Raw genomic sequence first — 16139 nt, forward strand, 5'->3', positions numbered from 1 at the left:
CTGCGCATTTTCGAGAGAAAAAATTCAGTACGGGCAGATCTTTAAACGTTAATAACTTTTTAACAAAGCCTCCATCAAGAAATTGGTATTCTTGATTTTGGTCTTATTTTGGCCTCTACAATCCCCCATTAAAATTTTCCCCAGGGTTGTCCAAACACCCTGTATAGGAGTCACACTGAACACGAAATATAATATTACATATCGGTATAAAGAATATAAATTACAATTATGTAATAACCATAGAACTAGAAAAAAAATAACGTATTTTGATAGGATAAAACTTTTTTTAAGTCATTTTTCGCTGTTACGCTGATATATAAAATATGTTAGAGCTATGGGGTTTTCTTTATTAAAAACCGAACGGAACAACATGCGGCTTCGTAGTACGATTCTTTTATTTGCCCAACAATCGGCGATCACACTGCTCCTACATACCTTCAAAGACACGCGCGAATTGCAAAATGCTCACATCTGCAACAAAATATACTAATAGAAACAGTTGCTTTAATCTAATTGTAAGAACTGAACAGTCTCGTTATACATACAGGGTGTTCGGCCACCCCTGGGAAAAACGAATTTTTAAGAAAAATCGACAGGTGTTAGGTACCTAAATTTTTGGACGAAAATGAAATATTCAAATCTCGATAAAGAAATTATTTTTAGTTGCAGGGGTAAATTATAATCATTTTTGGTGAACAGACATACGCTCGAAATCCTACCCACTTTCGAGAAAAAAATTCATTTCTGAAAATATATTGTCTGACCAAACCTATACCTATTCCCCTGAAATTTTTCGGCGACATAAAAATTTCAAATCGTTCTAAAAAAATTATTTCCAGTTGCGAGGGTCAATTACAATTATTTTTGGTCAATAGACGTACCCCCGAATTCCTTCGCACTTTCGAGAAAAAAATTCAGGAACGTGGACAAATTTTTCGACAAAATTAAAAAATTTCGAATCATTCTGGAGAAATTATTTCTGATTGCGGGAGTCAATTACAATCATTTTTGTTTTAGTTTTTGTGACAAACTTATTTAATGAAATTACAACTTTGTCGTAGCAACGTATCACAGTTGAGCTGTTTTAGACAATTTGAAAACTCTACATCTCTGTCCAACTTTGTTATTCTATTTCACCGCACAACATGTTAACTAAATCTTAATAACGGTCTCATATAGCACTAAACAAGGACTCACGTTATAATTTGCAACAGAAATTCTAAACTTATTCCATCAGAATAATTTTGTAAATTAACATGAATATAAACATTTTTAGATTTAAGCAGTTCAACATCGACAATTATTTATCAAAATTCGAGTCCTCTATAACCAACAGAAAAAACACATCAACAACTAAAATGTGATCTTTTAGACTGCAATGACAGATATGCTGCAAAGACAAGCTAAATTCAATTAAACGAGAGAAAATTTTGTCACATCTCTGTTGTAGTAAATATAGCTATAAAGGTCGGCAATATTCTTTATATTCAATATTCTAATTTAATTTTGACAGGGTTATTAGATCGTTTTAGGAGCGTATTGTTTCTGTTATGCGGATATATCCGTAATTGAATCGCGGATAAAAATGTAGAACGAATGTCACTCGTAAACGGCGGATTGGTTGCTCCGAAACGAGTCAGTTTATATTCCTCCGGAGAACAGAGCGCGATGGCCGCCCCTAAGCGTGTTGCTATCACATAAACGACCATGCAAAGATATCCAATGATTTCATAAGGAAGCTAGTTCACCCCTTATCGTTTCCCTGTTCTTTGCATCTTCCCCATTTTGTATGCTGACTGCGCACGTCCGCTGCGAGTAAATAAATTCCTATCACAGACAACGTCTGCTCCTTTCGCCGCAACGTCATGAGTAGTGGAATTTAAGTCTTAAAAACAGCATCATCCAAAACAAAATACGTTTAACTATGATATTACTATTCCTATTTATAAAAATTGAAAAGACTATCTAGGAATTTTATAAATTCTTCTAGCTTCAGTTTACATATTCAATTAAATTCGTCAAGCATTACCACGAGTTTCATAAAAAATAAGAGATTATCGTGTTTTTTATCCTATACGAATCGTGGTTTTTATATCTCATTTTGTAATTACTGCGTTTCCTATGTTTATATTCATGTAGCTCATGAAATTGTTACAATTGTTACGTCATGGAACGCTGACGAATAAATTTACGTTTGCAGTAAATGTTCTTATTGACGAAAAAGGAATTTTTAATTACTTTATTCCTTTCGTGCAACTTTAACGTTGAATATTTAATGTCTACGCTCACAGAGGGTACAACCCAAACGCAGATTTTAATAAATTTCGCATACGAGCAGGGTAGTTAAAAATATACGGCACATATTTTTTTTAGAGACAGAAATTCATCATAAGCGAACGAAACTACTCTTCAACCTTTTAGAGTTGGAAACGACTAAAGCTAGAAAAAATAATATAGAGAACAGTTGTAATGCTTTTAACGAAGAATACCATAATATAATCAAAACTTCTACAAAATATTTCTTTTATAGTATATTTTTCTTTTTTAGAAATGCTTATATACATGATGTTCAATTTCGAAAATTTATCGAGAAATGTTTAAAAAATGGGTTCACGAAATAATATACAAATTATTGGATGATTATATTAAATGTATAAAAAAATTTGCTTTAATTTAAACAATGATAATGTAACAGAAATTAGGCAGGTCAGACAAACAATGTCAAACTTCTCCATCTTTCGACATCTTAAATACGTTTGAGAAAAAAGTAGCTGTTGCTTTAGCTAGAATATAACAGTTCCTTCATTAAATTTTTTCCGTCGCAGTATAATGGAAGCAAATATTGTTCTTCTAACGCTATTAAATGTACAGTAAAAAGAACACCTACTGTTCCGTAAATTGCAGTGCCTTAATTTCCTTGAAGCTTTTAAAGAGATGGGTCTTCTATCATCTGAAGAGTAATGAAACAGTGGATGTTAACGAAAATAGCTTATTGTTTTGTAAACTCACTTTTCAAAGTTCAGAAATGGTACAACACGTGCCCAACAGAAATCGACATTTTTACATTTAATCAATTCCCAAAATTGGAAAAATTGTACGTATGTAGGTTTCGTTACTTTATGCATACTGATGATGCATTCAAGACAGAAAATTATTATGTAATATAAAAAATATTGTTTTGAAATGTGATTTTACAAGTACAAGTTTCCTCTTTATTATTATTCTTTACCTCTAGTTAAAAAGTTGGAATATATATACAGGGTGTTGGCCACTCCTGGGAAAAATTTAATTGAGAGATTCTAGAGACCATAATAAGACGAAAAAATAACAATTTCTTGATTGAGGCTTCGTTAAAAAGTTATTAAAAAATTTCAAATCATTCTGAAAACATTATTTTTGATACCAGGGGTCAATTACAATCGTTTTTGGCAAATAGATATACTCTCGAAATCCTACGCATTCTTGAGAAAAAAATTCATTACTGAAAATATAATGTCTAACCATAATTGTCTGTTACCCTGAAAATTGAAAAGTTTCAAATCATTCTGGAAAATTATCTATAAAATCATTATTTCCGATTACAGTGGCCAATTATAATCATTTTTGGTCAATAGACATACCCCCGAAAACCGACGCACATTTGAGAAAAAAATTCCTTACCAAAAATCTAATGTCTGACCGTATATGACATTTTTCCCTGAAATTTCATGCGAATCTTTGAAACATCATAACTCCTGAACGGATTGGACGATTTTAATGTTTCAAAAAACAAACAATGCGTATTTTAATGAAGAATATGCAGAAAATCCAAAAATATTCGAAAAATTGTTCTTTAACACCTTGAATTGAGAAAAACCCCATAAAAATGGTCCAATTTTCGAACGATCATATCTCTTACAATAGTGAATATATTTCAATGAAACTTTTTTCTGAAGTAGACGGCATAGGTAACTACAAGAAAATATTAGACAACTTTTCTGTAGGGCGTCAAATAAAGTTACAAAAAATCAAAAACGAATTCTTAAGGAAAATCTGCTGCTGATATTTCTCGGTTTAAAAGAATTTGTTTAAATTATTCTGAAAAAATTATTTTTAGCTAGAAGGGTCAATTACACTACTTTTTGGTGAGTAGTCATACCCCCGAAATCCTACGCATTTTTGAGAAAAAAATTCATTACTGAAAATTTAATGTCTGACCATAACTGTCAGTTACTCTGAAAATTGAAAAGTTTATAATCATTCTAGAAAAATTATTTTCAATTGCAGGGGTCAATTACAATCGTTTTTGGGGAATAGACATGACCCCGAAATCCTACGCATTTTCGAGAAAAAAAATTCTTTACCGAAAATATACTGTGTGTCCGAAAATGTTCCTATAACTTTTTAACGAAGCCTCAATCAACAAATTAGTATCCTTGATTTTCGTCCTATTTTAGTCTCTAGAATCTCCCATTACAATTTTTACCAGGGTTGGCCGAACACCCTGTATGTATCGAATATATTTAGGTACTCTACCTGTATGTGGAGTTTCTTTACAATCGATGTCTACGCTTGCAAAATGGCCCTTGTCGATGGTCAAAATTCAAACATACAATATATACTTTCTCTTAAAAAATTACATTATTATCACACACTATAATTCTAAAAAATTCGATTGACTGGCACTGAAAGTTAGCTGAACCTTTCAAAAGACGTTCGAACATCTAGAAGCGATCATTCGCAAAGAATCAACAGTGTAACTACTAGCTCTCGAAGAGTTGTCAAGACATAACCGTGAATACTGTATAATCTCAGTAATATATTCTCTCTGTTATCAACGATTAGTTCACAAACAGGACATTAATCGTCCAAGATTTCTAAACAGTTTCGTGTGGCTGAAAAAATAATATTTGGCCGTAAACGACGCACCTTCCCGACAAACCCGCCGAAACTCTCGAAAAAGACCAGACAACCGCATCGTCGTTTCAAAGAAAATTTAATACCCGTTGGAAAGAGAGCTCACCGTACTCTACGCGTCCGTGATGTTCGCGTCGGAACAAAACAAATGGCCAAAGTAAACGTCACTTTTGTCCACTTCTATTCTTTAAACCCTATTCTTCCATTTACTCCTCGCATTGTAATTCCGACCGAACAGTCTCGCTAGTGGCAAGTCTCTACGTGCCGGGCATGTCAAATTCGACACATAAAACTGCCGCGGAGACAGTAACCGTTCCGGCTTAACGTATCGTCAGCACGTGTCTACGAGGCGACGTCGACGTCGACGTCGTTCCCGTCCTCGGCCATTATTATGGCGGTCACATGGACAGCCGTAAATAATTGGTATCGGATGCTCATTAACGAAATGCCCCTCCGGATATCGTTCGAAGGACACGGGCGAGGAAGAGAATTACTAGAAAACGAGAAAACGTACTTCGGCCGTCGAACGAGACGTACTATTTAGTCGAAGAACGAGAGGAGTCTTTGTAGCCGCTGAAACTTCGCTAATTTCGTATCTCCTCCGACAAAGCCCCGTTAACTACGACCGTTCGTTCACCGTGGAACGTGACTTATAACTTTAAACGGGGTTTTATCGGTCCCGGGATAAACGTAAAGGCGCGAAGGAGGCGTTAAGTTTGAATAATCATCGCGTCCTAGCGATCTGTCCTCCTCGCCAGGCGTAAGACACGGTATTAGGAGGAACATTCCCGTGTTACGAGTTGATTTTTAAGGCGTTTTTTTTAGAAATTTTTACTACGAAAAACTATGTAACATTGCGAAGTAAAACTTTTATAGATTGAGCAAAAAAACTGAAGTAAAAAAGAAATGAAAAGATTTTAAGCTCTTTTTCAATTTCTATTTTTGTGCTTCCCGATATTTCAAAATTTATCATTCATTGACATTAAAAAATATTTTGTATGTAAACATTCTCAAGTAGAACAGTCATCCTCAAATGTATCTAAAATTATTTGAGCATCTATAAATAACAATTCATCTTTTGATATGTGGATAAATAAATTGATAATGTAATTAGTACGTGAGTTATATTATTTGTTTTTAGTAATAAGTAAAGCAATAGAATATCTGAGCAAGCACAATTAATTAACTGATATGGAAATATGGCCAAACACTGTAATTAAAAAAAAGAAAAATCTTCTATGGTTAGTGAGTCATGCTTTTGTTTCAATTCGTGGATAAAATCATCCTCACCAGTTTCTAGAACTGTTTCAACGAGGTTCGCGTCTATATTATTTACAGTGTGACAGCATCTGTAGTACAACCGAGAAGGGAGTGATTTTACATAAAAAAACAATTCGAAAGAATAAAATTTTTTCAATTGAGGCTTTGTTTTCGAGAAAATAGATTTTGAAACTTCGATGGAGTATAGCTTGGACATCAATACAAATAGAAAGAGTGAATATTGGATATACACGCCAGGCAAATCGTATTCAATCACACGTATATCCGATAAATCGAATTGTTTTTCATGTAGAATCACCCCCTCCTCGATTGTACCACCGATACTTTGGCGCCTCCTATATCAGATACATATCACCTATCCTATTTTAAATATAATTACATAAGATTAAAACGATAAAAAGTAATATATATAACTCAACAAAAATAATTTCATAACGAATTAAGAATCAAAAATTGTTTGGTCCACACGAAAAATGCCTAAACTTGCCTGGTAGTAAAAGTGTAAAAGAGTTATTGAGTATGCGTACGATAATCGTTGTCGCCATTTTTATTTGTCAGTTTTAATTATTTTTTACAAATTTTGTTCATACTTCAAAGATATTCTATTAAACGACACAAGCGATTACTTGGACATTTTTGCATGTCAAAACGGTCATGACGTTAACGTAAAATTCCATCTACTTCCATTCTACAAAGTGATTATAGTTTCACCATATTTCTTTTCATGAAATACAATTCATGACCTCATCACTTTCGTGTGGTAAAACGCATTTATCTCTTATCAATAAAAAGATATGATCTTTTACTTTTTGATAAGTATCGTTACCGTACAAACACACCCGACAATTTAACCTGCACATTGTTATTCTTAAATCTTTGGCGTATCGATTAAAAAAGAAGACACTAGAATCCATGCAATACAGTACGACATATAAACAATTGAATATACAGAGAAAAGCAAGAGACTCACAGTTTAGGTAGAGAAGAATCCCAGCGACGAAAACGAAGACGACGACAAGCAGGACCAGGAACAACAACAGTATAGTAGGCCTGCACCAAGGGCTTCCCGGCATCTCGGTTTGTCTGCCATCCTTGGCGCGTTTCTGATCTATGACGCTCGACTCCCCGCTGACGTTCACGACGACACCCTTGTACGGATACTGCGGCGTCTTTTTCTCGGCGGGGAAGCCGTGATCGTCCTCGGGGTCGGAGTACACACCGTACGTTTCGAAATTGTTCTTCCTGTATCCGTTCATTTTCTCGGCGTTGGTCTCATCCTGGTCCTGCGTCTTTCTGACGTAAGCGGCCGACGACGAGGACCCCAGCTCGCCGATCTTCAGCGTCTGGTCGTACGACTTGTCCTGGTACCTGGAGGACGACGAGCAGTCGTACTTGGTGCGCTCGTAGCTCTTCGAGCTGGTCAGCTCGTACTTGGAGTCGTACGGTTTCCCGGTGGTCTCGTACGTCTGTTCCTCGTACTCGTACGATCTGGGCTCGTAGGACTTGCTCGCCTCGTACCTGGGCAACGTCCCGTACATCTTGTTCGCGGAATGATACTTGGTCTCGTACTTTCGCGCGGCGAGGTCCTGCTGCGCGGAGCAGGACAGCTCGTAGGCGGAATCGTGCGTCTTCACGCCGGACTCGTAGCCCTTGGAGGGCGCCGGCTCGTACACCTTCCCCGAGTGATGATGGTGATGATCCTTCTTCGGCTCGAGTTTCAACGTCTCCTCCGCGTATCTCGACGCGTACTCGTAATCTGTCAAATCTCTCGAGTATCTCCTGCCGGACTCCGGGAGCTCCGCGGGATAAGTCCTGCTAAGCTTCTGAGCATCGCTCCTCTCGTAGGGCGCGTCCAGGTCCGATTCCTGATACGTTTTCTGATCCCCCCGACGATCGTACCTCAGGCTATCCTCGGGATAAATTCTGTTATCGTATCGGTCGATATCCTCCCTATCGTACGGGTTACGGTCGTAGCCTCTGTAGCCCCTCGACTGATCGTGGTGGTAACCCTGCTCGTACGGGGGCAGCCCCGAAGCCGACTGGGGATCCTGATAAGGCTTGGAGTCTTGGTACTCGAGGTACCGGGAGGATCTGCGCTCGCTACCATAGTCCATGGAGCCCTCGACCACGTTTGGCAGTTTGCTGCTTAAATTCTCACCGGTTCCGGCGGACAGTGCTTGACAGCTCTCCGCATGCTCGACTAAATTCGGCAGCCGCGACAACGAGCTACCTGGGGTGTTCTCTGTTAGGTCGAGCTTCAAACCGTTGCTGCTCGTCCTGCGCATCTTCAGGAATTCGCATCGTCGGTACCGAGCGACGAACGACCGCGACGACCGCTCGTTCGTTTCGACCGTCGACGGTGGCTGTTAAAGTAACGCGGAAGTCATTTCGAAGTCGGTTAGTAGGCAGTTGTTACGAAGCGTGGGTGTTAGTTGGTGAGCGTCACCGAATCTGGAAAGAAGAGAAGAGAGAGGGTGTTAGTTATGTTATTGTGATTGAAAGATGAGGATGGGTTTAGCGTAAGTACAAGTAAAGAACAGTTATTCTGAAGGTTATGTTTTTATTATCCAAGCTCGAGTGTTAGTTTAGAATTGGTTTGATAGTTTAAAATTTATTCGAGGTAATGCAAGTATAATTTGACAGATTATAAGAACAGTCTGGAATGCCCAGCATATTTATTCTGACTGTTCTTCGGTAAATGTTACGGATTATATTTTACACAAACAAAGAAGTCACAGCTGTATGGTTGCGTTTATTAAAAATCGAGAACGAATTTGTAACACAAATCGACAGGGGGTAGGTATAGTAATTTTTCGGGATAAAATCATTTTGAAAAAATTATTTTTGATTACAGGGGTCATTTGCAATCATTTTTAGTGAATACACATACCCCCGAAATCCTAAGCACTTTCGAGAAAAAAATTGGAGTATGTGCTGAAATTTTTCGGTGAAAAAAACATTTTTCAAATCCTTCCAAAAGAAATTATTTTTGGTTGCAGGGATCAATTATAGTCACTTTTGGTCGATAGACATACCCTCAAAATCCTACGCATTTTTTAGAAAAAAATTCCTTACCGAAAATCTAATGTCTGACCATATATGACAGTTTTCCCTGAAATTTCTTGCGAATCTTTAAAATGTCATAACTCCTGAACGGATTGGACGATTTTGATGTTTCAAAAAGCAAACAACGCGTATTTTAGTGAAGAATATGCAAAAATTCCAAAAATATTCTAAAAGTTGTTCCTTAACACCGTAAATTGAGAAACACCCCATAAAAATTGTCCAATTTTCAAACAGCCATAATTCCTACAATAGCGAATATATTTTAATGAAACTTTTTCTGAAGTAGAGCTCATGGGTGCTTACAAAAAAGTATTAGACAACTTTTTTGTAGGGTGTCAATACTAAAAATAAAAAACGAATTTTTAAGAAAAACCGGCAGAGGGTAGGTGCCTAAATTTTTCGGTGAACACTAATCAATTCAACATTCCCCTTTTGTTTATTTTTTTATGAACAGTATATTTTTCGTTATTCATATTATGGTCGAAACCAGTGCAATTGTGCACTGTGCACTTTTCAGTCTTTTTTTTAGGCAAAAACTGTTGAATCTGAAATTTGATGTTTAATGTTTCCTCATTCTTTGTTTCAAAATTGTACAGCAAATTTTTAACGTTTTTAAGTAGATTATTCGTAAATTTAAAAAATTTGTAAGAGCTTTTGTCAAGCTTGTCGGTTATCGAGGACGTTCTGGGCTGCATAATAGTAACAGTAATAGTAATGATAATAAAAATAATGGTTATAAGTTAATAAAGTTTCAACGTCAAAAAACATTAACTTATTCGTCTCTATTAATTTCTTGATGGACATCAATTCGTTAAGTTGTAATTATAGTGGAATTGCAACCTTTTTAAGAAGAGTACGATTCAGATTATTTAATACCATTAAATAAAAAAATTGGGTTGAATATGATTGCACGTAGTGTCCCAATTGGGGGTTAAAGGGGTTGTAGTGAAATTTGTGACTATATTTTTTATACATACTTCTGTTTCTATGAACGAAAGACTTCGACTTAGTACCTTGCATCGCTACGTTATTTCGAATTCCGTGTATTAAATAGAAATAGACAATGAACTTTGTAAAAGGACGGGGGATATTTGTAAATGTTAATTTTATTTTACACGCAGGGCTTTGGTTGCCGTTGAAATTTAGTCGGCGCACGTGAATTCAGCTACTAGTATTATCGCCGGCCGCAACGAACGTTGCATTTCGGTCACGCACGATCGAGTATTATCGTCGTCATTGTTATATCGACTATTCGTGAGGTACCGAGCATACGGTTGTAATCGTAGTCTGGAGGAGCGCTTACAGAATATTGCGGCTCTGAACACACTGCATTCAGATACATACATCGATAACGGACCACGAATAAACACGCACAGAGACCTTGGCAAACCCGTGCACCGTCTTAGACACGCGTCACGAGAATACGGACAGGTAATTAAAAGTGGCCATACGGATGGGAGAACCCCTTTTGCACTGTATTCCTTAATTACAGGAACTTTAAACTAACCGGCGTCCTCACGATGATTGTAAATAAAGGAAAGACACACTACTGGGAATTCCAACAGTTATTAGCATACCCCTCATTTAGTTAATGTTATTTTAAATTACTTAATTAGCTATTTGGCAAGTACCTCACGGTACAAAGAAAATTGCCGTATTATAAACCCGTTAAGCACCGTCCTTTGGGACCAAACCTGCCCCTTGGGACCGCGGACACCCGCCCCTCTACCACCCCCAGGGGGTGGGATTTCGAATATCTGAGGACTGGCCCACGAGGGATGGACAGGGGTTTGATTGGATACAAGGTCTCCACCTATTTTGGAATCTGTATAAAATCGTGGGGCATAGGACTTTACAAATTGGAACACTTCAAGAACAGTTAGAACATCTTAAGAACTCCATAAGAATCGAACTAAGAACATTGGAATTACACTGGTAACATATGTACCTATTTGTAAATAAATTCAGGTGTTTGTAAATAGTATTAAACTTCTATTTACTAAATAAACGGCTCCACGAACATAGCGGGAGCCTACACACACTGAATCTTCCATCGTATACATTTTATTTTAACTTAGAAGAAATAAATTATTTTACGCTGATGGAATCGCCAGTAAGACCATACTTTGAAACAGTAACGTCTCGTCAAAAATTATTTACTTGTTTAAAAAACCAAATTGTGGGATAATTTTTGTATATTTATCCAATGGATACATACCAGATTGACGATTATACAGGATGTCCAAAGAGGTTGGGACCAATGTTATACCACGTGTTATTAAACTTATGTTTATATTTTATCTATTTGCCTTTAGATAAAATGTAAATTTATGTTCCTGATCTTCTGTTATTGGTCAAAAGAGTATATTGTAGGATGAAGTGTCTATTAGACATTGGAAGGACTGATAGTAGAGGTCTTGACAACACGAGAAAATGCAAACAATAATATTATTGAGAATTTATAATACACGATTCTGTAGAACGAATTGTAAAATGAATTTTGCCACTAAACCTTTGAACATTTGATTTCAGTAAAACGTAGTATAAGCTTGGTCCCAACCTTTATGGACGTCCTATATAATAACTTACAAACGATCTTTTAAAGTACTCGTCCAGTTCCAAACTCTAACACTCGTACTTTCATTATACAGTAAAATTCCGATTATCCGGCTTACTCGAGACTGACAAGGCAATTGTACCTACATGTGAAGTCATAAAAACGAAAAATATAATCACAGACGAAGTATACGAGACCTTACATCCAATGTATTTTTTCGCCCCATTTTTCGGGACTTTTACTTCCCATTACCATTTTTCGTTCCACTCGCAACATTACCAACAGGTTACAAAAATGAACACAAGAGGAAACGAGACAGAAAATTAAATTACAGAAACATTTCTGGCCACACATTATATTTTCGATAAAGAATTTTTTTCTCGAAAGTGCGTAGGATTTCGGGGGTACGTGTATTCACCAAAAATGATTATAATCGACCCCTGTAACTAAAAATAATTTTTTTAGAGCGATTTGAAATTTTTCAATTTTGTCAAAGAAGTTCACCTTCCTGAATTTTGTTCTCGAAAGTGCGTAGGATTTCGGGGGTATGTCTATTGACCAAAAATTATTGTAATTGACCACCGCAACCAAAAATAATTTTTTCAGAATGATTTGAAATCTTTTAATTTTGTCGAAAAATTTCACAACTACTCAAATTTTTTTCTTGGAAGTGCCTAGAAATTCGGGGGTATGTCTGTTCATCGAAAATTATTAAAATTGACCCCTGCAACTGAAAATAATTTTTCCAGAATGATTTGAAACTTTTCAATTTCGTCAAAAAGTTGCAGCACCTGTCGATTTTTCTTAGTAATTAGTTTTTCATTTTTAGTAATTTTGTATGGCGCCCTACAGAAAAGTTGACTAATACTTTTTTATAGGCACCTATGAGCTTGACTTCAGAAAAAAGTTTCACTGAAATATATTTGCTATTCTAGGAGTTACGGCTGTTTGAAAATTGCACCACTTTTATAGGGTTTTTTTCATTTCACGGGGTCAAGGAATAATTTTTTGAATATTTTTGGAATTTCTACATATTCTTCACTAAAATACGCGTTGTTTACTTTTTGAAACATTAAAATCGTCCAATCCGTTCAGAAGTTATGATGTTTCAAAGATTTGCCTGAAATTTCAGGGAAAAATGTCATATATGGTCAGACATTTGAATTTCGGTAAGGAATTTTTTTTTCAAAAGTGCGTAGGATTTCGGGGGTATATCTATTGACCAAAAATTATGGTAATTACTCCCTGCAATCGAAAATAATTTTTCCAGAATGATTTGAAAGTTTTCAATTTTCAGGGTAACAGACAGTTATGGTCTGAAATTATATTTTCAGTAATGAATTTTTTTCTCGAAAATGGTTAGGATTTCGGAGATATGTCTATTCACCAAAAATGATTGTAATTTACCACCACAACTGAAAATAATTTATTCAGAACGATTTGAAATTCTTTTTTCTCGTCGAAAAATTTAGGCACCTACTCGAATTTTTTTCTCGAAAGTGTGTAGGATTTCGAGGGTATATCTATTGACCAAAAATGATTGTAATGGACCTATGCAACTAAAAATTATTTTTCCAGAACGATTTGAAATTTTGTAATTTAATTTTTTAATAACTTTTTAACGAAGCCTCAGCCAAGAAATTGTTATTCTTTATTTTCGTCTTATTTTGGCCTCTAGAATCTCCCATTAGATTTTTTCTCAAGGGTGGTCGAACACCCTGTAAAATATTGTATTCTTTATGATATTCTACGTTAATATTAGTCATAACCTCACTCCGACATAAGCTGTTAACAAATGATAATTACTTCACGATTCCTTAGGATGGCAAGAAACCTAATACGTAACAATTTTATTTTATTTGAAATAGTTATTTATTTAAAAAACATAGCCGATCGAGGTTATTCAAGGGAACAATCTCGTTTAATGGATTCCGGGGAACTTAATTGCTGAAAATTGAACAGAACGAACGACGCTTGCACGTACTTCGCGAATAAATTTATAATTTTCCAATCGCAATCGAAGAAGCGACGGCGCCTCTAATGGTTATCAATTCGCGGACGGAACTCTGAACGGCTATCCGGGGACCGATCGATAATTAATTAAGCATGATTGCGGAGAAACGACGAAATGTCACGTTCTCGGAAGTTTCCACGGAAGCGCCTGCAAGAATATCGTTTCGACGTAGTTGCGAAACTTCTCGAGTAGTGTACAATGAGTGCTCCGCAAACAGTGTCCCGCGAGAATGGCGTTTATCTTTCATTCGTACGTTACGTGAAAGCCGCGCTTTTATTAATGTATAATAGAGTAATCCGGGGAGCGTGGGCGCGGTTCGTCGCGAGCCGATAAAACGAAAGTTTGTTTCTTCGCGTAATTGAAAATCTTCGCCCGGTGATCGAACGACGATTCGCTAAGCAACGAGATTCCGATCGAAGTGGTCGATCGTTCTGAGAGGACTTGGGACATCTGCATGGAAACGCTGTTAGGATCGCATTGAAAACTTTTCGCGAGACACTGAATTTTAAAAGAAATTGCGCCCGACGCGCGAGAATCGTTTGTCGCTCGAACGAATTAAGATCTAACTGTATCCATCTTATCCTCCTAGCTTTTAAACAAACTTTCCTACATGGAGCACTTGCCCCAATTTCTCTGTCTTCGAGTTGCTATAATTTATAGAAAACAATTTTTATACGCGAATAGGGAAATTGTTTTTTTAAATTAATTTTTCTTATTAACGTATATATATATATATATAATGTGTGTGTTAAATTATTATTATTTTGTAATAAATTATATGAAATACTCTTTTGAAAGAATGCAATTATTTTATTCGTTCACTTCACAAGATCTTCACAAGACATAAATAGATTTTTTATTTCATTGAAAATACTACCAATAATTAATATTTTTCACATAAAAAAAATACCTTTAAAAAGAAAAATGTTCGAAGAATCGGTATATATTTTCAGTAGATTAAAGCAAATTTGGTTTAAAGGCACAGAAATCGGGAGAAGTTCATATTTGGAGTAAATCAAGTAAGCAGTTTTTAAGAAAAATTCGTGTTTAATTTGACTTTCATAAAACGTTAAACGAAATTGTTTCTAATTAATTAGGATACACGAAATGTCTAATAATAATTACATGAAATTGCTTACTTTCGTTTGTAAACGTATGCTGTATATTAAAACGTTCAAACGGCAATCTATGACTCTAACATACTTCTTGTTTAATATCTTCCATTCGTAGTATTTATTAAATCTTGAAAGAGTAAGACTCGATACTGTTTAACAGTGATAACATAGAAACAGATTTAAATTAAAGAGTTGTTAAATAGAATTGATACAATAGGAAATGTAGTTTGAAGTTAACGTTGTAACAGACAGTTATTTGAAATATTACAATTCCAAAGAAGAGATATGAGTTCAAAGCTTGGTTCTACAAAAGATACGTTCATTATTCTTTCTCTGCAATTTTAATTTTTCTTCTACTATTTGCATGGAATTCCTTAACAATCTAAGATACAAAACTATGGTGAAATGTTGTCTACAGGATCCATATTCTCACTTGGTGTTTTCAAGACTCTACTGTTTATAAAAATTTCACCATAACTTAGTTTCTAGAAAAATAAATTTGATGAAATACAGAATGAGCACAATGTGACTCGGAATGAAACTTCATCAAAATTATTATTCATTCGCGTCCCACAAAGCGCGTATTCAACAAGAGCAAGTAGCAAAGGTCGGTGTGTGATCAAACAAAACATATCGCGCGACACACGTTAAAGTAAAAAACCCTCACGGCGATAAAAAAAACCTGTAACTCAATTATGACCTGAATATTTTAATGAAATTAAGGAGAAATAAAGGAATTAACCCAGAGCAATAATTGAAGTCTAGATTTTCATTTAATGCATTTACATAGTTTGATATTTTTAATTTTCTTAATTACAATTTCATTACAAACTGTTTTATTATTTACCAATGTTATAATATTACAAAATTTTTCGAAATTAAAAACTGGACTTACGAAGTTACCGTTCGATATTAGAATTATTTATGTAGATGTGTTCAATTGTTAGATTTTTAGGTCGTAAAGGAAGACAATTTTGTAGTAAAATTGTCACTTAGTTAAAAATTATTTTAATGTCTTGATTTTAGTTCGAACGATTTTCTTACTTGTACAATTGAACTCTAAAATTGATACAACTATTTTGAATGACCAAGAGTGATGTAATTATTGCCGTTAAAATTCAACTCACTGTATTAAAAATTAATGTCTAACAAAAGAGAAACAACTATGCAAAATTTAATGCCGTATGTTTTATACTTTTTCATAAAAAAA

General features: G+C 35.5%; 1 protein-coding gene across 1 annotated transcript in view; it reads right to left on the minus strand.

Moving 5' to 3' along the window:
- The window catches only part of LOC122401790, a 379856-nt gene extending 371394 nt beyond the window's left edge, over positions 1-8462 (minus strand). Inside the window, exon 1 of the mRNA XM_043404145.1 lies at positions 7148-8462. Within this exon, the coding sequence (XP_043260080.1) occupies positions 7148-8462 (1315 nt within the window). The remainder of the gene's footprint in view (positions 1-7147) is intronic.
- Positions 8463-16139: the final 7677 nt, after the last annotated feature.

The sequence above is a fragment of the Colletes gigas genome, unplaced genomic scaffold, assembly GCF_013123115.1.
Source record: "Colletes gigas isolate AHSC1104 unplaced genomic scaffold, ASM1312311v1 Colletes_gigas_Sc00028, whole genome shotgun sequence".
In the NCBI taxonomy this organism is placed as follows: Eukaryota; Metazoa; Arthropoda; class Insecta; order Hymenoptera; family Colletidae; genus Colletes; species Colletes gigas.